The sequence below is a fragment of the Pteronotus mesoamericanus genome, unplaced genomic scaffold (assembly GCF_021234165.1).
Source record: "Pteronotus mesoamericanus isolate MK-2021 breed Mesoamerican mustached bat unplaced genomic scaffold, CSHL_Meso_final contig_20, whole genome shotgun sequence".
Taxonomy (NCBI): Eukaryota; Metazoa; Chordata; class Mammalia; order Chiroptera; family Mormoopidae; genus Pteronotus; species Pteronotus mesoamericanus.
The window spans coordinates 1,981,483-2,004,889 of NW_026555085.1; the positions used below are offsets into that span (position 1 = coordinate 1,981,483).

The following is a 23,407-nucleotide window of genomic DNA, read 5'->3' on the forward strand; positions in this document are numbered from 1 at the left end:
ATGTCTGTGATTAGGAATCACAGAATGATTCCTAATCATTGCAGCAACCCTGGAAGGTAGACATTATTACTCCAGTCTAGCAGAGGAGGACAGTGAAGCTACAGGCGAAGTAGCTTGCCCTGGTTAAGCAGCCAACAAGTAGCAGGATCCGAAGAGGAATCCAAGCCTGCCAGGTTCTGGAGTCAGGATGTTTTCTACATCACTACGTCTCCATTCTACAAATTTCAGAGGGGTTGGGTAAGGGTGACTTGGGAGTTCACAAGGTCCCAGTGAAAATTAAAGAACAGTAAGGAGATTCAGGTCTGAGCAGGATACCTGTAGTACACAGAATTACTGGGTCCTTCCTCCTAGAATTTCTAAGAAATGGAGAGTAGGATTAGGGTGGAAGGTGATTCTGATTTGGGGATTTCTTTGAGGGTGGGAACTAGCAGGGAAGACAGGCCCCAGGGTTTGTCCTAGGCAGCAATCCGGTAGTTGGAGTGGACCTGGGGCCTGACATCACAGACCATGCCAAGAAGCTGGGCCAGGACACGTTCACGGTTTTTCTGCTGGGAGCTCTGCATGCCCTGCACCTGGCGCCTTGTAGCCTGCTCCACTTCTGCAGACAGGTTCCCCTGAGAGCCCATGGCCTGGGGGGTGGGGAAGGAGTAGAAGAGAGAAAGGAAGAAACAGAAAGAATGGTCCAGGCATGTGGAAAGAAAGATCCTAGAGCAAGGCCAGGAAAAAAGGCCCTCTCCAAAACCACCACATCCCACGGAAATACCCACAGACTAAAGAGAGCAACACGATCCCCTTTCCTCCAAAAGCTGACATGTAACTTCATCCTAAAACAGACTGTACAATCCCCACCTTACCACCCATGACCACTAAAATCTGCCCTCCACCTCAAACGTCATCATACTTCACACACTGGCAGTTCCCCCACAAGCTGTACAAGTCCTTCAAATGCCCAAATTCTCATACAACAAAGCTTGACCAATGTCGTGATCCCCACCAGATCCCCTTCTGTCCTTTACCATTTTCTTGTAGAATCACCCTGTATACACCTCACCAGATGCACCCACCAACTTACACCCCAGGGTGCCTTCCCAACTCTCCTCAGACTCACGGCCTGCTGCCTGCTCTGGAATTCCTGCTCTCGCTCCCGGCGGTATTGTTCCACTTCCATCTGTGCCTCCTCCTTTGCCTGCTTCAGACGCCGGGCCTTCCCTGGTAGCCAAAGAAAGGACAGGGGATCAGGATGAGGCTTACACAAAATGTGATAGTAGGAGGTCAGTCCTTTCTAGGACGTTTATTCTGCCATCTCTCAGCCAACCAGGTGCTAGATTCTAACACTCACCCATTTCTTCCCTCCTAATCAATCACCCCAGCTTTCAGCTCCCCCCACAGCCCCCCCCCCCCCCCCCCCCCAGGCTTGGGTTTTCCTAAGGACTGAAATGTTTGCTGTCAACCCATCCCCAGTTTCCTTTCCAGCCTCCTAAGGGAGGAAGAAGACTCACTCTTCCTGGCATCTGCGACCTTCTCAGCCGCTCGTTTCTCTGCTTGCAGAAGCTGCTGGATACCCTGGGATTGACTGGCCATTTCTGTCGTTACGGCTGATTCTGTTTAGGATGCTACCAAGGTACCAAATGGCTCCCGCCGCACACTCCACCTCCTGCTTCTCCTCCTCCTCCAGCTCGTTGCTGCAGTCCTCCACTATCCCTGGGTCTTAGTGCTCCCCTTTTCGCTCAGCCTCCTGCACCGGCTATCTCCCCAAAACTGATCCCCCAATGGTGGCGGGTCTTCCTCTCCCACGTCTCACTCTGGCACTACCCAGAAGGAACGCTCGGGGGCAGCAGAGACCAGACCCAAAGCTACCCACTACCGTCACAGCAGGCGCAAAGCTTTCCCAGTCGGAAGATCTAGGAATGGAGGCAGGGGCGAAGAGGAGACTATTTGGGAGAGAAGGCGTAGAGAAGTTGAGAATGGGGTGAGAAGGTAAGGAAGTCACCGTGCGTGGTGCGTTGGGAAGAGTACGCTGAACTTCTCTGAGTTCTTCCATCGTCTTTTCCCCTTTTTTTCACTCCCCCCTCCGTTTCTGTCTTTTCTCCCACATCTTTCCCAAGTCCAAATTTCTGCATCCATCCCACTTGCATTATCCTACGATTGTTATGTTTTTTCATGCCTCTGTTTTCCCCTTTTTTGATCTGTCCCTGTTCTTGGCCTTGTTGTTTTTTGTTTTTCATTTTCACTGTGATTTTTGTTCTGTCCTTATCGCCCCTGTTTTCTCTCTTCTCATCTTTTCGTCTCCCACTGACCCACTCCTCTCTCCTCCCAGTTTGGGGAAGCGGGGGTAAACCTCCAAAACGCCCTCATTTATCCTCGCCCTTGCTCCTCTGCTTCTTTTCCTCGCCTATCCTCCAGTCTCGCGGTTACTAGAGGACCCTTCATCTTAACCTTAGTTTCCCCCCGGAGGCCAAACAGCGGAAACACACCTCCCCGCCCCCACCACCGCGCCTCCTGGGGAATAACAACATCCGGTAACGTACCTTAAGTCATTTCCGTCCTTTACCTGCGTCTCAGTTGCTCCACTTCTCTCAGCCTAGAGTGTCTCCGCCTTCCCACCCGCCATTTTCCGAGCTTTTCAAACACGGGTCTGGGGCCTCCTACTCTGGGAGTATTTAGTGGTCGGGGGCAGGTCTGACGAGTAACCCCATCCCCCAAGTCCCGCCGGGAGAAGCCTCTACATCAGTTGGTGGGTTATATTATATTCAATTTCTAGATCCTTATTTGAAATTACAACTTTTTAACTCAAATTGCTGTTGATAAAAACTTCTCCCATCTGTCTCAATTCGATTTTTTCTAAGTCCTTTTTTTAAAACTTACCTGGGCTAGTGAGCTGCAAAGTAATAATTTGTCCTTTTCTCAATTTTACGTGAAAAAAATTAAATGGGTCACCCCAGCCCCCCTTCCCCCAAAATTTTTCAAACCTATCACTAATGTGAGAGATGCGTGTTAGAACAGGTGTCATCCCTGGTTGAAGATGTAAGAACCAGGTACCGAAGGGAGGCACGGAGGGCAAGGCAGTGGGAGAGGGGAGAGGCCGGCCAACACTGCGGTCCTACTAAGCCTTTCACTTACTCAGCCCGAGAGTTCCGTAGCCTCCGCTTCCTGCCGCCGGCGCTCTGCGTCGCTTCCGTCGGTACTTGTCTGCGGGTCAGCTAGTTCGGGCCTAGGGTCTCCTCCAGAGACACCCAGGCTTTGATGAAGATGCCGGGCAGCTCCTTGCTCCCGACCCGCGACCCGCGCCTGTGTCCGCCACGACGTCTCTGCCCTGTGCCTGCTTCTTTGGCTCTGGATTGACCTCACCCACCAGTAGCGACAGGAGAACGAGGAGCTGCATGCTGCTGCCCTGCAAGGGCATGATAGCGAGTCCACCTGTGGGGAACAAGGTCCTGAACCAGCTGACCAGGTCTGAGATGAAGGCCAGCAGTTGAAAAATAAGCTAGTTGCCCTGGTGGTGTGGCTCAGTGGATTCAGTGCTGGCCAGTGAACCAAAGTGTTGCTGGTTCAATTCCCAGTCAGGGCACAGGCCTGGGTTGCAGGCTAGGTGCCTAGTGGGGGGTGCATGAAAGGCAACCACACACTTTCTCTCCCTCTCTCCCTCCCTTCCCTTCTGCCTAAAAAAAATAAAAATAAAACCTTTAAAAAAGAAAGAAAAATAAGTTAGTTATTTGGTCATGGGATTTAGGGGGTATTTGACCAAGCTGGCATGTGGCCATCTCCCGTGCCATTACAATACTGAGCTGCCACTGTCTGAAAAACCCATCATTCCTCAAACAGCAACTGGTCTTCAAATTTCAAATCTTTCTAAATCAGTAGCTACTTTGTTTTTGAGTGGTGGTTTGCCTATAGCGCAAAAAGTAACACAGAGTATGCTCTGGAGTTAGATTGCCTGGGTTCAAATTCCCCCTCAACACAAACTTGGCTGAGGCCTAGTTTGCCATGTGCAAAATTAAATAACAACCCTTGCTCTGTGCCCAGCACTTCTCACAACGTAACTGTTTTAATCAAAGTAACTTGTTTAATCCTCACAATAATCCTATGATGTAATATGTACAAATATTTCCCAGGTGAGGATACAGCAGAGAGAAGTAATTTGCCAAAGTGGTAGAGCAGGGATTATAACCCAGGCAGGCCAGCAAGAGTATTATGCTGTGTGACATGTTATAGAATTACACAGTGATAGTGTCCAAAACCCCCTTGCTGGGATAAGTGTTTTAAGAACCAACTGAAATAGGACACATGATAAGTACTCAAGTAGATACTGGCCATTGTTGTTCCTGTTGTTATCAACAGATCCATACTTCCTTACCCACAGTTCTGAAACTTAAACACACTCTGAGAGCCAAACATTTTTTATTAGTCTGCCACCAGACTCATTTGGTGACAAAACCTAACCTGAACTAAAAATTTGTTTTTATTGTACTGATGTCAACATTCAGACCTTTTACTGCAAACATTCATGCGTCTGGTGACTGGGGCTGCCCAGGCCCTCCTGGGCTACCTAATACACAGTGTGTGTACTTTCAGGTCAGCTCTATCAAATCCCAGAACATAGGGACCTCAAAAACCTTTGACACTGCAGTTTCCTATGGGGACCTGTTGATACTGTAGTGGCAGAGAAGGCAGCTCTGTAAGGGTATAACCCTCCTTAGGAAAAAGAAAGGTAAAACACTCATTTCCTGTCTGAGGGTTTTCCTTCCAGAGTAAGAACATTCGAGGAGAACTTCTAGGTTGGGATAAACAACTCATTTAATTTGATTGCTGCTATTACCATCCCCCAGCTCCCCAAGTATGGGAACCTACCCCTATTCCCCAATATCTGACTTATTGTTTAAAAAAAAAAAAATCCCCTTTAACTCCCCTTAACATAAGTGAGATAGGCTGGCACACTGGGATTTTTTTTAACTTAGAAACAAAGAGGGGAGGTTTATAAAGTGCAGGAATCTAGCCGAAAGCGCATTGAAGGTGTCAACCGAGTACCCTGAGACAGACGGGAGACCCCGTCCAGGCTGCAGGTCTACCACTGCAGGCTGTATGACTGGGACAGGCAACCCTCTGTGACCCTGGCTTGCCTCTCAAATGCAGGCTGTGAGAATAAGAGAGGCAAGCACTTGGTGAGGTTTGGCACTCACTAGATGATAAGCAGTGTTTTTATTGACATTATTTAATTAAGGTTATTTGAATAATAAAAATATCCCTCATATGGTAAGTACTTTCTTCATTGTATTGAATACTCAGAAGACTGCAAGATTAATAAAATCATCTCACAGATAAGAGAAGCAGGGCCTAGAAGGTTCAGGAACTTCTAAAGGGGGATCTGCACTCAGGTCACTTCCAAGCACTGTCCATCCTCCTAGGCTTCCTTCCTCCTGGTCCCTGCTGGCCCTGCCACCAGGGGGCCTTCTAACTCTTAAGTAAAAAGGTCCATCCCATTCAGTTTCCACCTGGTTTAGAAACCAATGTGCCTTGAAACACAATTTTTTAAAACAGATTAAATGACCTAGGATACCCCTGAAGAGAGAGCATGTCCCTCAGCACCCATGTTAGGCCTGAGGGATTTGCCTATTCTTGCTGGGTTGGCTGTGCTGGGTTATCATATCCAGGGAGATGCCAGTGAATGGCCTCTACCTTTGGGCTTTTGGTAACTTCTCTTTGGGCCCATCACCTCACAGGGAAGTTGTCTCAGATGTCAGAGACCACTTTATAAACATATCTTAGTCAGACAATAGCCATTCTCTACGTACAAAAAGAATTAGCAAACATTGAGCAACAGGGTCATTTTCTCACAGTCTTTACAAAAAGAATAAAATCCAAAACCAACCTGATATGTGTGTGGGGCGGGGGCGGGGGGCAGTTTATGTGACATTCACTGCACTTTGGCTATGTGGCAGAACAGTAGCCAGCATTCACCATCCATTACCCACTTTGATCCGCACAGCAGAAGTAGGCTGTGGCCCTCTTTTACAGATGGCTGAGCCATCTGGTGTATGTTCCACTTGCCTTTCCAGCCTTACCTCCCTCGGCATACCGGCAAACCCACAGCTTCAGCTACGTAGGTCTGTGTTCAGTGACCACTCCCCCAGCATGTTTTTCACAAGCCTGTCTCTTGCCTGTTGCCTTCCCATCTGCCTGATTTTCACTTTGCTAAGTTATTTTCCCTTCCCAGCCCAACATAAGCCACACCTCCTCCTGGAAGCCCTCTCTGACCATCTTGTCCACTGTTAACTTTTGCTTCCTCCGCACCTCCTCAGTCAGTTGTCCTCAATACAAGCTTCTGGTATTGGTATTTTTTTTGAATGAGTTGTACCAGTTAGTGTGAACTTTGCTTTAAGGTAAAAATCCTCTCATTATGGGAAGGGGAAGAGCAGTGTTTTCATCACTAAGACAACGTCCATTTATAATCCAAAAAATTTTTTTCATATTTATTTTTCCCAATATAAAAGTACATTGGAAAAAGTTGATCTGTACTGCTAAACTGATGATAAAGTTGGCATTTCAAATCACTGGAGGGATGTGAGCTATTTAATAAATAATGTTGCAACATTTGCTTCATCCAGGGGAAAAATTAGAGTCCTTCTTCACACCTACCTTAAAAGTAAATTACAGCAGATTAAACACCTAAATATGACAGGAAGGGTACATAACAAATTCATGGGAGTGGTTCCTTTGGGGGCAATAAAACTTAGAAGGCAGCACCAAAAGAAACTTGAGCTTACCTATGATGACGTTATTTCTTTAAAATAAAATGGTATAGCCCTGGCTGGTGTGGCTCAGTAGATTGAGTGCCAGCCTGTGAATCCAAAGGTCGCTGGTTTGATTCCCAGTCAGGGCACATGTCTGGTTGCAGGCTAGGTCCCCAGTTGGGGCGTGTGAGAGGCAACCAATAGATGTATCTCTCACATCGATGTTTCCCTCTCTTTCTCCGTCCCTTCTCCTCTCTAAAAATAAACTTTAAAAAAAAAAAAGTAAATAAAATAAAATGGTATTGCAAAAATAACAATATGTTAACATACCCTGTGATAGGAATAGGGGTACTTATTGAACTATACTTTGTACTTTTAAAATTTTTTAAATCCCCCCCCCAAAGAAAGTAAATATAGTAGAAAAAATACACAGGAATAGTTTTATAATCTTGGAGTGGAGAAAACCTTCCTAAGAATGAAATAAATTAAAAAACTATTGATACACATTTAACTACATTAAATTTTTTTAAAAAATTTTTATTGATTGACTTCAGAGAGAGAGAGAGAGAGAGGAAGGGGAAGAGAATGAAACATCGATTGCTTGTTCCACTTCTTTATGCATACATTGGTTGATTCTTGTATGTCCCCTGACCAGGGATTGAACCCACAACCTTGGCATATTGCACATAAAATTTTTTTTTAATGGGAGAAAATATTTACAATATATGTAATAGACATATAGGTTGATATCTAAAGTATGTATGAACAAGTCATTCACAAAAGAAACAAAAAAGTGTTTAAAAAATTTCATAATTCGAATCACTTTTTTAATCTGTCAGATTGGCAAAATTGAAAGGTTGATGAGATTTAATTTGGTAAAGGAAGATACAGCCACTCATTTTCTTGGTAGGGGTGTATGTTGGCACAAACTTGATGGCAGTTTGGCAAAATTGCACATGTTCTTTACTCAGAAATTCCACTTCTGAGAATTTACCCCGCAGAAATACCGTAAGGAGTCCACAGAGACGTGTACGAGGCTGAACAGTTTTGGAAACAAAGCCTATAAATTGGGGGTGGGAGATATTTGTTTCATGCACAGTGGAACACTACACAGTCATAAAAAAAAAAAGAATGAGGTCAACTACGTTTACTCCTGTGGAAAAATATAAATAAGATATTAAGTGAAAAGAGCAAGTTGCCAAATAATACATATAGTGTGGTCACATGTTTCTGGAGCATCAATATACCCCAAGACAAGACTGGAAGGGACCACAGCAAACTCTTAAGAGTGATTAAATGTATTCTTTTTTTTTTTCTTTTTTTTTGTTAAGGAGCCTTGACTGGTGTAACTCAGTTGATTGGTGCATCGTCCTGTAAACCGTAAGGTCAAGGGTTCGATTCCCAGTCAGGGCACATACCTAGGTTGCAGGTTCAGCCCCCAGTCAGGGTGTGTACAAGAGGCAACCAGTCGATGTTTCACTCCCTCTCTGTCTCCCAATCATCCCCTCTCTCTCTAAAAACAAACAGACAAACAAAAAGCATGTCCTTGGATGAGTATAAAAAAATAATATATAAAAGGAGAGGAAATGTTTACGTTAGTTATTATCCCTTTCACATTAAAATATCATTAAGTAAGATGGAGGAAGCCACCCATGGTCCTGCCACCCAGAGACTAGAATCTATATATCTCTAGTCTGTACTCTTCAATCATGGCATTTGGTTTCTTTTTTTACACAGTTACAATCAGATCTCATGTACAGTTTTGTAGCCAGCTTTTTTCTACACAGACATAATTTTTAGTGCCTATATAATATCCTATGCCATATTTTACTTCTGTTTTATAGTTGGAAGCCTTAAAACTTATGAACTTAAAAACATCGGTGCAAGCCTGAGCACGCACCCACTCTCACACCTGCCATGAGCTCTGGGAGGGAGTAAGCAGTTGAAAGACAGGACTACTTACTTGCTGGGTGGGACAAGTAGGGAGGGCTTGTGACAGATCACATCAGTACTAAAGAGAAGCGACCCCTTATCCTGATGTGGTTTGGGTTACATGGCACTCGAGTGTTCCAGGAGATGGGTGGGATCAGCGGGCTTTGGCCAGCCAAGACTGGGCCCATTCTGTCCTACCTTCCTGGCAGTTACAAAACAACCCTTCTCCTGCCCCATCCTTTTCCTAAATAGCCAGTGCTTCCTAGTAGCACCAAAAAAAAAAAGAAAGAAAGAAAAAAAAGAATTTAAGGACCACCAGCTCTAGGGAAAGCAAGTAGGTGTACAGGAAGAGAGGGTGCCTCATTCACCTTCCTCTGTCCCAAGTGAAAGAGGTGCTTGATGACCCTGGTGGCCTTGGCAGGTGGGCCGGGCCAGGAGTAAGGTGCCTGGATTTGCAATGAAGTGAACAGCGCTGCTCTCAGCTAGCCTACACTGGAGCAGATGCAGTGAGGTCAGGGCGCAGGAAGGGGGAGCTAGGGAATGGCAGTCTCTCTTGTGTTCCCCCAGGCTCTTTTCAGACAGCCCTTGGGATGGTCCCTTTATCTCAGTCCATTCCCTCCCTTCCTCCCTCCAACTGGCCCTTAGGCCAGAAGTCATTTGGAAAGAGCTTGCTCTCCTGCTGGGAACTTTTCTATGGCTCGCACTCATTGCTGATCTGGACCCTCTACCTCCCCACCCCTCAACCTCCCCACTCCCCTCTCAACATGCCCTGGGAAAGGCTGATGAGGGAAACTCCCCTAAAAACATTTATTTTATGCAGTTTATTGAAAAGTGATATAAAAAGATGCCTATTATATATTTGTATATTTATAATGGTACAGAGAAGAATGTTCAGATTTTTACCACCTGAATTACACATGGAGATTTTTGACAATGCCCTGGGTGGCTGGAGGCAGGCCAGAAAATGTCATTTGACATAGTAGAACTCCCAGGAAACTAAAATAGCTTCGTGGGGACACAGGTCAGAATACTTTAAACTACCACATTTATTATGCATGTGGCAAACGGTCAGTAAATATTTGTCTAATCCAGAAGGGTATGAGTGGCCAGGAGGATCCCAGATGGCACCCTGCCAAGGACACAGAGCCCCAGCAAACTCTTCTCACTGCTCTGACACCAACAGCCTACACAGACGTCTTCCTGCCACTGATGAGTCGCTGTACAACTGCCATGGGGATAAAGAATAAGGATGGAGAGACTTCTGGGCTGGGAGCCCCACTGGGTTTCTGCTAAAGAGGAGGAAGAAGAGGAGGCATCCAGGGAGCACAAATGAAGACAGAAGCCACAGGAAGAGCTAGAGGATGAGTGGAGTGGCAGGAGGTCTTTGGGCAACTAGAAAAGGAGGAAGCCTTTCCCACCCACAGCTGCCTTTCCCTGCAAGCTGCTTTACCTACACCCCCTCCCTTGGTCCCACCCTGCTTCCCTTGCCCCATGACTTTCTCACAGGCTCTTCCTGACCCCCCCATCCCACCCTCTCAAACAGAGGACACTTCCCAAGAGGCCCAGGAATCCAAGTCCTTCTCAGTCTGGACAGATCACCTGGCCTGGGAACATGGCCAGAAGTGCCAGCAACAGCTGCAGCAGCATGAGGCAAAGGGAGCCTGCAGACCCCCACAGGCTGAGAGGTCCAGTCTTGGCTGGTGGCAGCAGAAGAAGTCTGAGAAAGCCAGAGCCAAGGCGAAGAACCATGCGAGAGCTGAGCCAGGCCAGTGCAGCACTCTCAGGGACCCAGGGCACAGGGCCAAACACCCCGCAGAGCAGAGAGGGGCAGCCTCTGGCGCTTTGGCTGTATGCCCCGGCCAGTCCTAGTGGAGGGGACCCGGAGGCCATGACTGCCACCCTGGTGGCAAGGCCCATCCCCTTGGAGGAAGAGGGTGCTCCGAGAGTCCAGCAGGTTCACTGGCACCCTGACCACTTCTTACAGCAATTACAGAGACAGACTGAGACCTGGGAGTGGGGCCTAGTGATGGGAGCTATGACAGCCCTTTCGCAGGCCCTGTATTGCCATTCAGAGGCCATCAAATGACCACAGAGAAACAGGGAGAAACTGCAGGGAACGCAGCCGTGGGGGCAGGGTGGCAGGAAGGGCACAGTCAGAAATGGGGATGACGAGGGCCAAGCAGATGCTGCACAGCAGAGGATATGGGGTGGGAACGAAACTGGTAATAAGAGGGGGTGGGGAGGACAGGCCGCCACCACTGCTCCTTGACTCTGCCATTTCCTAATAAGACCTGGTTCTACATCTCACTCCTGGTGTCTCTTCTGCCTTTTTCCATTACTGTGGTTTTCATCACCCATGACATCTCCTTTCCCGCCCCGCCAGCCAAAACCCACAGCTCCCACACACCTGTGATACGCATACACACACTAACACATGCCCTCAGCTGGAGACAAGAAGCCCCCTGCTTGCCCACCCACAAGGGTGGTCCTGACAAGGTCCAGTTTGCCCTCTAGTGTGACTCCACTCTCTATGCTGGACTCCCTTCTGCAATGAGCCACGGGAGAAATAGCTGTGAGCAGAGGCAAAAAAAAGGAACACAACCAATTTCCCTCCCCTCCCCAGCCAGAACCACATCCTCCTCCCCATTAACACCCCTCCCCCAGCACAGATAGGGCTTTCCCTTTGCTGAGTCACTGAATGGTCCAAGTTGGGGGCAGCCAGAGCTAGGGGACATAAGGAGGTTGTGGGAGGTCAGGGGATAGAAGCAGAATGGATGGAGGAAGAGCCCTGTGAGGGAGTGGAATTTCAGTTGCTAAAATTAGGAGCAGGGGAAGCAGGCGGAAAGAGCCAAATTATGTAACCTGGGTTGTCTGCTCTTGGGCAACCAGGGATCCAACCCCAGGCCATCTCTCCCCTCCCACTCTCAGTCCTATCTCTCCTCCAGGCCCTGAGAAAAGAGTGAAGTAAAATGGACTCACTATAGTCAAGCTGCTAAAAACTGAAGTCAAGTAGGTTGAGGCCCGAGGAAATGATTCTATTCTCATTTTTACTAGCCTGGGAACTTAAACTTCAGAATTTTCCAGTCCTGCCTCAATGCCTGGGCACACATCTGACCTCCAGATAACCCTCTGATTACCCCCTGAAAGACTCCCGTGTACATTCACCTGGCATCCATCATCCAAACCACCTGATATCTGCCTGGCAACCATCCTGGACCAATCCTACAATGCAGGACTGATAATTCTCAAGGATACACTTACTATAAGAACTTTATAACTTTTCTTTGTTCCTCAGAAGCATTTCTGGGTTTTTCCCTAGTTACGTGTCCAGTTCGCAGACCCTTAAATCAATCTTTATCATTTATTTCTAACCAAAGCCTCCAAACTCTTTTTGAGTTTTTTGTGAACAGCCTCAATTCTCAACTCCGTCCTGCTTCTGCCATCCCAAACTTGAGTTTTCTGGGCAGGCAGGGACGGCCTGCCAGAAAAATATCTTTTCCTGAGGCTGAGGAAAAGGTCCTGAGGGATGGAGGCAGAAGGTCTAGAATTCCCAGGGAAGACTGAGGGCACCATCCCTCCTGCTGTTTATACTCAGTTCTCACTCCGGCCTCCTGGACTAGATAGGAAGTTGTGGACAGTACCAAACCAGGGTCCAGCAGCAAACTTCGTGAAGAGGAAGGGCAGAACTGACAGTACAGGCACGAGCTGGTGTGTACAGTCTGCTCTTGTCTACAGCAGAGAAGCTTACGAATCAGAAACTTATTTTTCAGGCTAGAGCCCCAGTCTACACAGGAGAAGCCCAACAGTAGAAGTAGAGGGCATTGGAGGACCGGGAGGGGCAGCCTCAGGAACGTAGCTTGGGAACGTGGGGTAAGCATGAAACCCTTGGAGAAGACAGAGCCAAGAGGCCCAAGGCCTCCGAGGGACCAGCCAGATCTTCCGGGAGCAGGAGAAGGAAGGGCTGGTGAGAAAGAGCCTGTGAGAGGAAGCTGCTGTGATTCAGAGAAGAGACTTTGGGCTGTGAGCAACCCGGGCGTCCGGTTCCTTTCACAGGCCGGAGATTTCGGAAGTGGCATGCAAAGAGCTCAGGTGGGGGGCGGAGTGGGGGGGCGGGGGGCGTGGTTAGGATCCCAAGCTGGAGGCTGACAGGTAAACAGCAGAAAACTTTGGCGTCCAAATTGGCTCCTCCATCCAGATTTTTCTTTGGTTTTTCAGCACATCACTAACCCTTTGCAAGAGTTACATAAAACCACAGCAAAATTAAGCCGTGATACCTGGCCCCCCAGACCTCCCTGTTTTCAGTGTTTCTCCCTGATGTCTGGCCCCCAGCCCTGTTGGGGGTTCCCCTGAGATGAGGGCTGTTCACTTTCTCTGACCACACAGTTTCCGCTTCTGTGTCTCTTTTTCCTAGGCTGATAAAAATACTGAGCCCTAGAGGCTCTGGCTTCCTCTGACCCCCCGGGGCCAGGCAGCAGGCATCCTGTCCACCACAGTGGGGGCAGGGAGGGGGCCCAGGGATCCCCAAGGGGTGACTCAGTGCCTACCATGAAACGCTGGGGAGGTGGAAGAGTGCATGTCCTCTCTAGAGCTGGAGCAAGGAATTGGTTCTCAATTAATTGAAAGCCTTGGGTTTCAGTTAGAGAAATAGAATAGGGAATGAGATTAGTGAGGTTGAAGAGGGACTGTTTGGGGATTGGGGTCGAGGCAGGTCTGGGTTAAGTTAGGAAAAGGACCCAAAGGGACTCTATTCAGTACAGTTCAACCAAGCATCAAGTAGCCCAAAGATAAATTCAAACTCTGCTTCAACTTTCCAGTTCCATAGGAGAGGCATGCTGAGTAAAGGGCCTGGTGAGGCACAGCGGGTACAGAAGAGGGGCCTCTGAGGCAGAGAGGGCATGAAAGCATGCCCTGACCAATGGGGAGAATGTCTGTGGGCAGAGGCAGAAGGGGTCTGCAGGTAAAGGAAATGGCTTGAGCAGAGGAGGGAGTCCGAAAAGCAGTACATTGTGGAGAAGGGTGTCCTGAGGTAGACAAAGCAGAGGTGTGAGTGAGCAGGCGTTGGAGGGAAAGGATTCAGACCGTGTGCTGTGCGATGGCACTATGACTGCTGTGCAGGAGAGCGCTGTGTGCACAGGCTCCAAGAGAAGGAGACAACGTTGTTTTGAACACCTGTCAAGTCCCTTACTTAACATAATGCTGCCAACGACTGTCCAGAAGGTGGGGGTGGGTGTCCGTTGTACAGATGGGAAAACTGAGGCTCATACATGTCCTATTACTTGCTTAGGGCCACACAGCTAAAGACTAATTAAATCATCATTAAACATCTTACTCTAAGACTCATGTACTTACTATGTAGCTCTCAATAACTCCAAATGGCATTAAAAGTGGAAACAGATTTTATAAACTTCAACAGGATAAATCAAGGCATAGCAACTGATTGGTGGTGGGAATGAAAGAAGAGGAATCAAGTGACTCCAAGTTTTAAGCCAAAGGGATTGGAAAGGTGAAGTTCCCCTAACCCAAGGAGATGTGTGGTCCAGGGAAAGGTTCAGGGGAAGGTAAGAAGGTCAGACATCCAATCAGGAAATTTGTATTCAGCAGCTGACAGAAGCAAGGTGCTCTGCTAGACAATGAATATAAGTGAAATAAAGTCACTGCCCCCAGAGCTTGCAGTCTAACAAAACAAACACTACACAAGTATATATGGGACACCTACCCATGATAATGGGAGCTACACCTGCTTAGAGCAGCGATTTTCAACCTTTTTCATCTCATGGCACACAAACTAATTATTAAAATTCTGCAGTACACAAAAAAATGTGTATAATTTTTATTTCATTCACACTGGACAGCTATTGTTGTATCGGGTGTTGTCATTTTTTTAGTATGACAATCTAAGGGAAAAGAGGTCAGTACTCCTCATGAAATAGTCAGGTATTGCATGTTTTAAAAACTATTGCAGCACACCCATTGGAAATAGCTGGCTTAGAATAACAAAGTGCTCACAGGGGCCCACAGAGCCAGAGGTGCTAGCGTACCACTCAGGTGGCGCTCTCTGGCAAGCTGGTGTGGAGCTCGAGAAGGATACTTGGGCTGGAAGAATAGATTTGGGCATCACTCCTCTCCCAATGAAGGTTGAACCTTGGAGTAGACAGGATTCCCAAAAGAGAAGGTGACCAGAAGAGCCCTGAGGGTGATCAAAGGAAGAAGAACCCAAGAGGAGCGAGATCAGGGAACAGTCAGAGAAGTAGGGCAAGGAAGCATCGTGCCAAATAGAGGCCATGTCTGATGCTTCAAAGACATCAAGTGGGTGAGGGTTGAAAAGATCCTTTAGGTTCAGGAACTAGATGATTACAAATTTCGAGAAAGTAGTTTCCACTTACCAGAGGGGCAGAAATCACTTTACATAGGATGAGGAATGAGTGGGAGGTGAGGAAAGGGAGGTGGTGGGTACAAAGTCATAGAATGGTGAATACAAAAGAAACTAAGACTTGTCTCTAGTTCAACCCACGAATTTTACAGATGAGGAAAATTTTACCAGTTCCTAAAAAAGTAGTTAAAGGGGTTAGTCTTAACACAGCACACAAAAAAGGAAGGTGAAATATGGAATGGACACTTGAGAGAAAAAGAAAGGATTTTTTATTTTCAAGGAAAAAACCTGAATCTGTAAAATGAATGGAAGGAGCATGAAGAGAGGAAGATACTGAAAGCATAAGAAAGAGGAGAAAGGATACAATAAGGACAGAGGAAATGGGATACAGAATACAAAGGAAAGAGCACTTCCCTGAGTCGAGAAGAAAGGAAAGACCAAACATAAAGGTACAAAAAACAAGTCAGGAGCTCTACCGTGGATGGCCTTAAGCTGGATGAAATAGATGACAGCATCACCAACTGAAATGAAAGAGGTAGAGTGGAGAGCATAAGAGGCATGGAGACAGAACACCACCTGCAGTGTGACAGTTGGAATCAACAAAGAAGAATTAAGAAACATTGAGGGCTCTCAGGTCAGAGAGTCAGGATTAGCCATAGGCCTCTTATGGTGGCATGACTCCTGCAATGCTTGGCAGTCTGGGAGAAACACTCAAGAACAAGACCATTAAGTTTACTCAAATCAAGTGTTAAAGGTCTTCTTGCTAGAACTTCAGGTAGGTAAGTGATTCCAAAGCTGAATCACTGAGAAGCTAGAGTGTAAGTCTCATCTTTGTGGTTTTGAAATCTCTAAAAATGGTGGTAGGGGATGACATATGCAGAAAAACTGAGTTAGATACACAGATGTTGGTGGAAAAGACTGCTGTGCACACAGGAAAAGCATGGCAAATGCAAAAGGCATGGGCTTCAAGAGAAGGAGAAGCTTACCAATGGTGCAGGGGAGAGGGAAATAGCGGCCTCTCCTCTGGCTCCTACCCCTAGTGATGAGGGTGGAAGAAGGAGCAGGCAGCCTTCACCAAAGAGAGAAGGAACATCGTTAGGAGAAATCCAGGTTTCCAAGTGCCAAAGGAAGACTCTTTCAAAAATGAAATAGAGGATTTGAATATAAGAAGATTTCCACAGAATATTGTGAAATGCATCCATAGACGTGTCCTCATGGAGTAGGACATCTAATCCTGGGAGGTAAATCCTGCTGAGAGTTCAGAAGCAGACGAGATCTGGACAGTTTTGCCTCTAGAAGCAAGAGGTGATCCAATCACCTCTGCCTCACACTTGTCTCTCTCTCACACACATACACACACGTACACACACGTACACACTCACATGCACATACACTGACATCCTTCAAAGCTTCCCATGGTTGAACAAAACCCAGATGCTTTACCCCTCCTTGCCTAGCTCTGCCTGATCTGGGTCCTGATCTCCCCTTTGACCTCATTTCCCAGCCCTCTCCCTCGCCTCTCTCTGCTCCAGCCACACTGGATTCTTTCTGTTCTTCAGCACCCCTAGCTGGTGCCCACCTTCTGCCCTTTGTAGAAGCTATTCCCTTTGCCTGGAATGCTTTTCCTCCAAACCTCTACCTGGTCACTCTTGCCATTTGAGTCTCACCTTAAACACCACTTACTTAGAGAAGACTTCCCTGACCACTGTGTCTAAAGGAGTTCCCTGCCACTCTTATCACACCCCTGTCTTCCTCACAGCACTTCTTACGGATTTCTCGTCTGTGTATTTCTTTTCTACCTTTCCTCACTAGGATATAAGCTCCAAGAGCACCAGGATGCCATCTGACTGGCTTGCCACAATACCCCTCCTGCCTAGAACAGTGCCCAGGATGCAGTAGCCTCCCAATAAAGAGTTAAGTGAAGGGATGGATGGATAATGGAGAAAATCAGGATAAGACTCAACTTTAGGTTTGTGGCTCAGGTTGGGCTTACATTTAGAGTCAGGTTTAACTATAGGGTTACACATGGTGATCAGTTGGTTTCAAGATTAGTTCTAGAAACAGGGCTGTGTTAGATTAGAGAATAAGTTTGTTGCGGGGGTTCATGTACTGGGATGTTTTAGATTTGAGGTGAGGGTTGACTGTAGGTTGTGATTTGGGTTGAGGTTAAATTTGGGTTAGGGTCAAAGTTGGTATTAAATCCCAAGTTTGATTTTTGAGGCTAAGTTTAGGTTTCAGGCTAATGTCATTTCAACCTCATTGGAAGCCTCAGAGATTTCATTGGTTTCTCCACAGAGACCACTGTAGAGACTCTATTTCCCTGAGTTTGGGGCACAAGACTCCAGTCATCACCACTCCCACTCAGGGAAAGCCCCAAACCAACTGCTGGCCACCCCAAGAAAGAAACCGAATTTCACGCAACCTCTGAAACTGAGATTGAAACCAAGATTGGCCCATGTCAAGGAACATCCTTCAGCTCAGCACAAACCCCATGACAGCCAGCCCGGCCCAGCTCTGCCCTTCCTTCCTCTCCGTCTCTCATGTCTCTCTACCACTCCTCACCTTCCCCTTTCTGTCCATCGATGCATCAGTCTTTCTTTCTGACCTCAGTTTCTCCATTTCTGTTTCTCACTGTTAATTGAACTGTCCTTTTATATTTTTAGAGAGCTGAGGTCTCTGTTCATCAGCTCCAACCATTAGAGAGGAAGAAAAAAGGACCCCAAAGCAAGGGGAACACAGAGAAAAGGAAAGGGGCACAGACCAGGAGAGAAACCAACAGCAACACAACAGACAGTGAGGTTAAAAGAATAAGATGCTGAGATGCAGACCAAGAAATTAAAAGAGGGATCTGTGACCACTCTTTCTCCTCTATCACATCTGCTCAGTCATCAAAATCTAGAGATTTTGCCTGGAGACTCTCTTCTCCTTTCCATTCTCCTACTGTGGTCTCAGTATAAATGCAGGCTCTTGTCACCTACTTCCTGGATTATGCAGAACCCTCCTAACTGGTCGGCACATTTATGGTTTCCCCTCCAGCACCCCCACCTCCCTTACCCCAATCCACCCTTTGTGTAGCTTGCCAGACTCATTCTTCTAATATATTAATCTGGTAGGGCCATCTCTCACTCAAAATTTTTGGTGGCTTTCATCACAATTAGAATGAAATGCAAACTTCTTTTTGTGGTTTCAGACCTTCAGGATGAGTTCTAAGCTTCCCTCCTAAGCTTGCAGCTTCCTCTTCTCTCTGCACCCAGTGGCATAGCTCAGTATACTCCATACCATCTTCTAATTCTTGTTTTTGCACACACTCTTCCCTCTGTCTGGAATACTCCTCACCATCTCCTTTGCCTCAATACCTAATTCATGAATCATCTCTCCACAAGTTCGGTGGGTTTCCTGTAGGCTGCCATGAGCCCATTGCCGCAGACCTTATCATACCTTATTATAATTTTCTGATAACTTTCCTGTCTCCTACATTGGTCTTTGAGGTCCTGGATAAAGACTATTCTCAAGGTCTTGTACAAGGTGTTCAATAAATGTTAGTGGAGTAGAGAGACAGCTAAGGAAATGGAATGAGGACAAAAAGATGATAGATAAGACTAGTAAGGCAAGAAAGGCAAAATTGCAGACTTCAGGTAGGGGGAGGAAAACAGGAAAATAGTTTGTACACGTCCTGAATGTTACTTATGAGCGACAGGACACCAAGACCCCTTGGGGACTTTGTGCCAGAGGAGAGTGGCAATGTGCCCAGTGCCATAGGGGGAAGGTTTCAGCCGCCATCACTATCACCCTCAGCACCAGCCCCTCCAAAACCCTCCAAATGAAAGCATAACAACATTAGTAAGAGTGATTGTTGTTTTTTCAATCTCACAAAACAGGAATAAAATCCTGTATCCTGTTTAGAAACCTGATTTTGTTTAACCTGCAAGTTATAAGCTAAGTGATAACTGGCTCATGTTAAAGGATATTCACATCAACGTTTTTCATACTAGCCAAAACCTAGATACAAACTAAATGCCCATCAGTAGAAGAATAGATAAATGAGTTAGAGTCTATTCTCACAATAGAAATTACACCACAATGAAAACCCCACTCAGTATAAATGTGCAACCCACATGATCTGTGCCACCTGATTGATGGCACTCACAGGCAGTGTTGCCTGGAAGGAGCCAAACTCCAGTGAGTACGTTCCGTGTGGTTTCATTTACCTCGAGTTCAAAAGAAGGAAGAACTAATCTACAGTGATGGAGGTCAGAAAGTGGCTGGTGGTCTTTGGAGAATATTAACTGGGAAGGGGCATGAGAGAAACTCCTGGGGACCTGAAAATATGTTGAATTGGGTGGTGGCTACATAGCTATGAACAGATGGAAAAGTCTGTCAGGCTGTTCTCTCAGAAAACGAGCATCTGACCATATCTAAGTCACACATCAAAAAAACACGGAAATCTTTGACAACTTTAAAACAATGTATTGGCTCTACAAATGCAGCTTCAAGGCCAATGGCTTAGCTGCCACACTCCTTGATCCTAGAATGTGTTTGTTTGCAGTTACATAAAGCGTGACCTGTGGCTAAGGCAGAGGGCCTTGTCATACATGACTATATCTTATCATCTCTGGGAAGGGGGGCATAAATCTATCTTCCAGGACACTTTTGAAGTGAGCTCCATGAGTTGTTTCACCAGGACAGCAGGTATAAACTAGAATGTTCCAGGCAAGGGGTTCATCCTAGGTTTCTTGAGAGGAAACCTGCCAGACAACCTGGAAAATATTCACACCAGGGCAAATGTGACCTGGGCCATTTGGGACAAGGACAGGGGTAAAGAGGAGGAAATGGGCACAGAGAGAAGCCTGTAATCAGCCACGGATGCCAAGGTGTTATACATAATCGCTCTTCAGGGAAATAGGCCTCCAGCCCACACCCCAGCTGATACCCCTCTGGCTCCCCTGAATTCACTGTCCTTCTCTGAAACTCCTAACCCTGACCCCACTCCCCAGCCCTCTCAGCCCACAGTTCCCCTGACCCCACTCCCCTTCCCAGAACTCAGTTGTCTGAGCCCCTAGCCTGCGGTTCTCTCCTAGGCCTCAGCCTTTCCTGCCTTCGGCTGAAACAGCAGCATCTTCTAAGCCCTGGGGGCTTCCCCGGCCCCAGCCCTGGCCTAGAACCCGCCTGCTGCCTGCCTGCCACTGCCGCTTCCTCTATAAAGGGACCCAGGGGCCTTGCACAGCAGGTGAGACTCTCCCACCCCATCTCCTTGGGTTGCCCCGCGGTGGACTCTTCCTGGCCCCTCCTGCACCTCCTGCCTGGGCCTGGGCCTTGGTGGGTTTGGTTTTGGTTTGTTCCCCCTCTCTGACTCTCCATCTGCCAGTATCTTTCTCTCTGTCTCTAGCACACATTTTCTGTTTCTGCCGCGACCTCTCTCTGTCTTTCTGTCTCCCCTTGCTTACCTCGGGGTTTCCCTGATTTCATCTCGTCCCTTTCTCTGTCTGTCACCCTATGTCTTATGGTGGCTGTCTCCTCGGGAGCAGGCCAGTCTCCTGCAGCACCCCACCCCAACACAATCACTGTCTCTCTCCCTGCAGGTTCTCCCCATGACACCACTTGGACATCTCTACCTCCTGAGGGTGCGTGGCGCCCACCTCCTCCTCCTTCTCCTTCTGGGGCTGCTGCTGGCCCTGCTGCCTGAGGCCCAGGTGAGGCAGCAGGAGAAGGAGGTTGCAGGGGTAGCCCAGCTGAACCTTGGGCCCTAGAGCCCACCAAACTCTGTTCTCCCCCTAGGGGCTCCCTGATGTTGGCCTCTCAGCTGCACGGACTGCCCATTATCACTCCCAGAAGCACTTCGCACAAGGCACCCTCAAACCTGCTGCTCACCTTGTTGGTAAACATCTTCCTGCCCTTCCAGATGTGTATCCCTCAGCCCCTTCCTAACCGCCTTCAGAGACCCAAGCATCTATCAACCCCACCTTTTCCCAACTTTCCCCAACCCCCAAAAGAGGCTCCCACTCCCTTCTGTCCTCCCAGCCATCCTTCAGGAACTCAGTCCAGCACCTGTTTCTTCAGGGATTGAGACCTCTGACCCTCAGGTCCTTGACCCACCCCTAAACACACATACCTATGGCTCTTCCTAGGAGACCCAGGCACCCAGAACTCACTGCGCTGGAGAGCGAACACGGATCGTGCCTTCCTCCGCCACGGCTTCTCTTTGAGCAACAATTCACTCCTAGTCCCCACCAGTGGCCTCTACTTCGTCTATTCCCAGGTGGTCTTCTCGGGGGAAGGCTGCTTCCCCAAGGCCACACCAACGCCCCTCTACCTGGCCCATGAAGTCCAGCTCTTCTCCTCCCAGTACCCCTTCCACGTGTCTCTCCTCAGCGCTCAGAAGTCCGTGTGCCCAGGGCCACAGGGACCTTGGGTGCGCTCGGTGTACCAGGGGGCTGTGTTCCTGCTTACTCAGGGAGACCAGCTCTCCACTCACACAGATGGCATCTCCCACCTACTCCTCAGTCCCAGTAGCGTCTTCTTTGGAGCCTTCGCTCTGTAGAAAAAATCCAGAAAAAAAACCATTGGTTTCAAGGCCTTCTCTCCATCTTGCCTCTATCCTGACCATTTCAAGGGTCACAACAGCTCTCCTTTGACCATTCCAATAGTCTTAAGTCTTCCCTGCTCACGTCACCTGGAGCTTCCAAAGAAGGAATCTCAGCAGCCCAGGATTCCTGCCTCCCTGACCCACCTCAGCACTCTGCTTCGATGCTCAGCTGAGGATTTAAGCCTGCCCAGAGACTCCCGCCTATGGCTGCCAGTGCAGGAGCTTAGCCCTGGGTGTGGAGGGGAGCAGACAAGTCGGGAGCTTGGGCGGATGCCTGGAGGCAGGGAGAGGGGATTATTTATGAAGAGAAAAAATTAAGTTATTTATTTATGGAGGACGGAGAGAAGGGAATAATAAAGGGACATCAGAAGAGAAAGAGACAAATATGCCCAAGAGATGAAGCTGAGAAGCATTGCACAAGAATGACCAAGAGAGAACATGAGTGGAGTTGAGGGACCAAGGGGCTCTAGAACACGAAGGTTTCTGAAGGGCCAGCACTGCTTGACAACACACCCCGTGAGGCGATATCTGCATCCTCGATCAAGCCCAATAAACCTTTTTTTTCCTCTGAAATGCTGTCTGCCTGTGCCTGTCTGTCTGGGAGAGAAGAATTTCTCAGGTCTCTCTAAGGAATGAAGGGAGGAGCGGAGTCTCAGAGGGCGTAGGAGTTGGGTGCATACAAAGAGATACAGAGGATTAAGGAGTCCTGCGACTGGTGCGGTGACAGGGAGTGGGGTGGTGCAAGGCAGCCAGGCCCTGCAGGGGAACCAAAGGGTAAGCTGAGAAAACAAAGGAAAAACGAGGTCCAAGGTCTGAAGGAGTGGAGGTCAGGGGACCCCTGGCAGATACGGCCACATATCGAGGCTGTGAGGAATGAGGGATTACAGGAAGCCTCCAGAAAGAAGTGACCACACAAAAGGGTCTTCAGGACTATGGGGATGGAGCATGGGGATCCCCTGGAAGACATGGCAATGCAAGGGCCATGAGGAGTGGGAGAGTGTCCAAGGCTAGGGGCCTGGGAAATACAGAAGACATTTGAGGGGACATGGTCGTGCACAGGGCTAGGGCTATCTCCAGGAATCTGAAGGGAGCAGGAGTTCTTTGGGGATACACAGGTACACACGGGAGTTCTGAGGGATGAGGCCTTCAAGCAAAAATCAGGGCCTCAGGTTCCATTGGAAGCCAAGACTGAAACCAGCACTGTGAGTCCCTGGTCAGAACAAAAGGAGAAGGCCTGCCCTGGTGGAGTTTGTGAATTCCCAGGGTTGCCTCTGGGGCTGTCCCAGGATTGTCCCCGCTATCTACCCCTAAGCCCCTCCAGAGGCCCCATCCACACCCCCAACTTCCCTTCTCTCAGCTCCTTCTTACCCAAGGAACCCAAACTCATGTCTCAGGACATGGCATAGCTTCCCCCCTTTTTCTTGCCATCAAAGACTCAGCTTCCATTTCTGAAACCCCTTCCATTTCTTGTTCTGGCCCTAGGTGAGTCCTGTCTGGAAATCAGAAGGAAACAGGCCACAGCCCTGGTCCCCAAAAGGAATGGAGTCAGTGGGAACTAGGGCAGGGGGGAACGGGGTCCAGCCTTCAAGGTCCTACCGTCACAACAGTAACTGGCCCAGTAAGCCCTGCTCAGAATCTAAGCGGGGAGGGTGGCAAGTATCCTTGATGCCTGGGTGTCCCCAACTTTCCAAATCCCCGCCCCCGCGATGGAGAAGAAACCGAGACAGAAGGTGTAGGGCCCACTACCGCTTCCTCCAGATGAGCTCATGGGTTTCTCCACAAAGGAAGTTTTCC

At 48.1% G+C, this 23,407-nt stretch overlaps 3 protein-coding genes across 5 annotated transcripts; 2 read left to right on the top strand and 1 right to left on the bottom strand.

Annotated features, from left to right (window-relative positions):
* Positions 1–406: 406 nt before the first annotated feature.
* On the bottom strand, positions 407–3,594 carry ATP6V1G2 (ATPase H+ transporting V1 subunit G2). Of its 3 annotated transcripts, none has more exons than XM_054569068.1 (3): positions 3,121–3,594; positions 1,109–1,209; positions 407–629 (listed from the first exon to the last, which is right to left on the bottom strand). In XM_054569068.1, the coding sequence occupies exons 2-3, from the start codon at positions 1,166–1,168 to the stop codon at positions 456–458; spliced, it is 234 nt and encodes a 77-aa protein (XP_054425043.1). In that variant the 5' UTR covers positions 1,169–1,209; positions 3,121–3,594; the 3' UTR covers positions 407–455. The 3 variants fall into 3 exon arrangements, with proteins under 3 accessions (XP_054425043.1, XP_054425042.1, XP_054425041.1); XM_054569067.1 differs by lacking the exon at positions 3,121–3,594 and adding an exon at positions 1,500–1,822; XM_054569066.1 differs by lacking the exon at positions 3,121–3,594 and adding an exon at positions 1,500–1,822 and having other exon boundaries at positions 1,073–1,209.
* Positions 1,770–10,746, top strand: NFKBIL1 (NFKB inhibitor like 1). The gene is given in 9 exon segments (XM_054570192.1): positions 1,770–1,779; positions 3,036–3,165; positions 3,167–3,260; positions 3,263–3,401; positions 9,838–9,919; positions 9,921–10,048; positions 10,204–10,395; positions 10,398–10,520; positions 10,523–10,746. Coding segments are annotated over 9 exon segments (1,122 nt in total).
* LTA (lymphotoxin alpha) lies at positions 1,853–22,154 on the top strand. Its single transcript, XM_054569065.1, has 5 exons — positions 1,853–1,977; positions 20,109–20,257; positions 20,610–20,720; positions 20,806–20,905; positions 21,156–22,154. Exons 3-5 carry the CDS (start codon positions 20,619–20,621, stop codon positions 21,566–21,568), a joined length of 615 nt encoding a protein of 204 aa, XP_054425040.1. The 5' UTR covers positions 1,853–1,977; positions 20,109–20,257; positions 20,610–20,618; the 3' UTR covers positions 21,569–22,154.
* Positions 22,155–23,407: the final 1,253 nt, after the last annotated feature.

What these genes read in the sequence shown, in the direction of transcription:
- ATP6V1G2 (XM_054569066.1), bottom strand. Translation starts at nt 1,581, where the DNA reads ATGGCCAGTCAATCCCAGGGTATCCAGCAGCTTCTGCAAGCAGAGAAA. An exon ending in GGTCGCAGATGCCAGGAAGA is followed by an intron (nt 1,210 to 1,499) that starts GTGAGTCTTCTT and finishes TTTGGCTACCAG; the next exon opens with GGAAGGCCCGGCGTCTGAAG. An exon ending in TTGGGAAGGCACCCTGGGGT is followed by an intron (nt 630 to 1,072) that starts GTAAGTTGGTGG and finishes CCCACCCCCCAG; the next exon opens with GCCATGGGCTCTCAGGGGAA.
- LTA (XM_054569065.1), top strand. Translation starts at nt 20,619, where the DNA reads ATGACACCACTTGGACATCTCTACCTCCTGAGGGTGCGTGGCGCCCAC. An exon ending in CCCTGCTGCCTGAGGCCCAG is followed by an intron (nt 20,721 to 20,805) that starts GTGAGGCAGCAG and finishes TTCTCCCCCTAG; the next exon opens with GGGCTCCCTGATGTTGGCCT. An exon ending in ACCTGCTGCTCACCTTGTTG is followed by an intron (nt 20,906 to 21,155) that starts GTAAACATCTTC and finishes GGCTCTTCCTAG; the next exon opens with GAGACCCAGGCACCCAGAAC.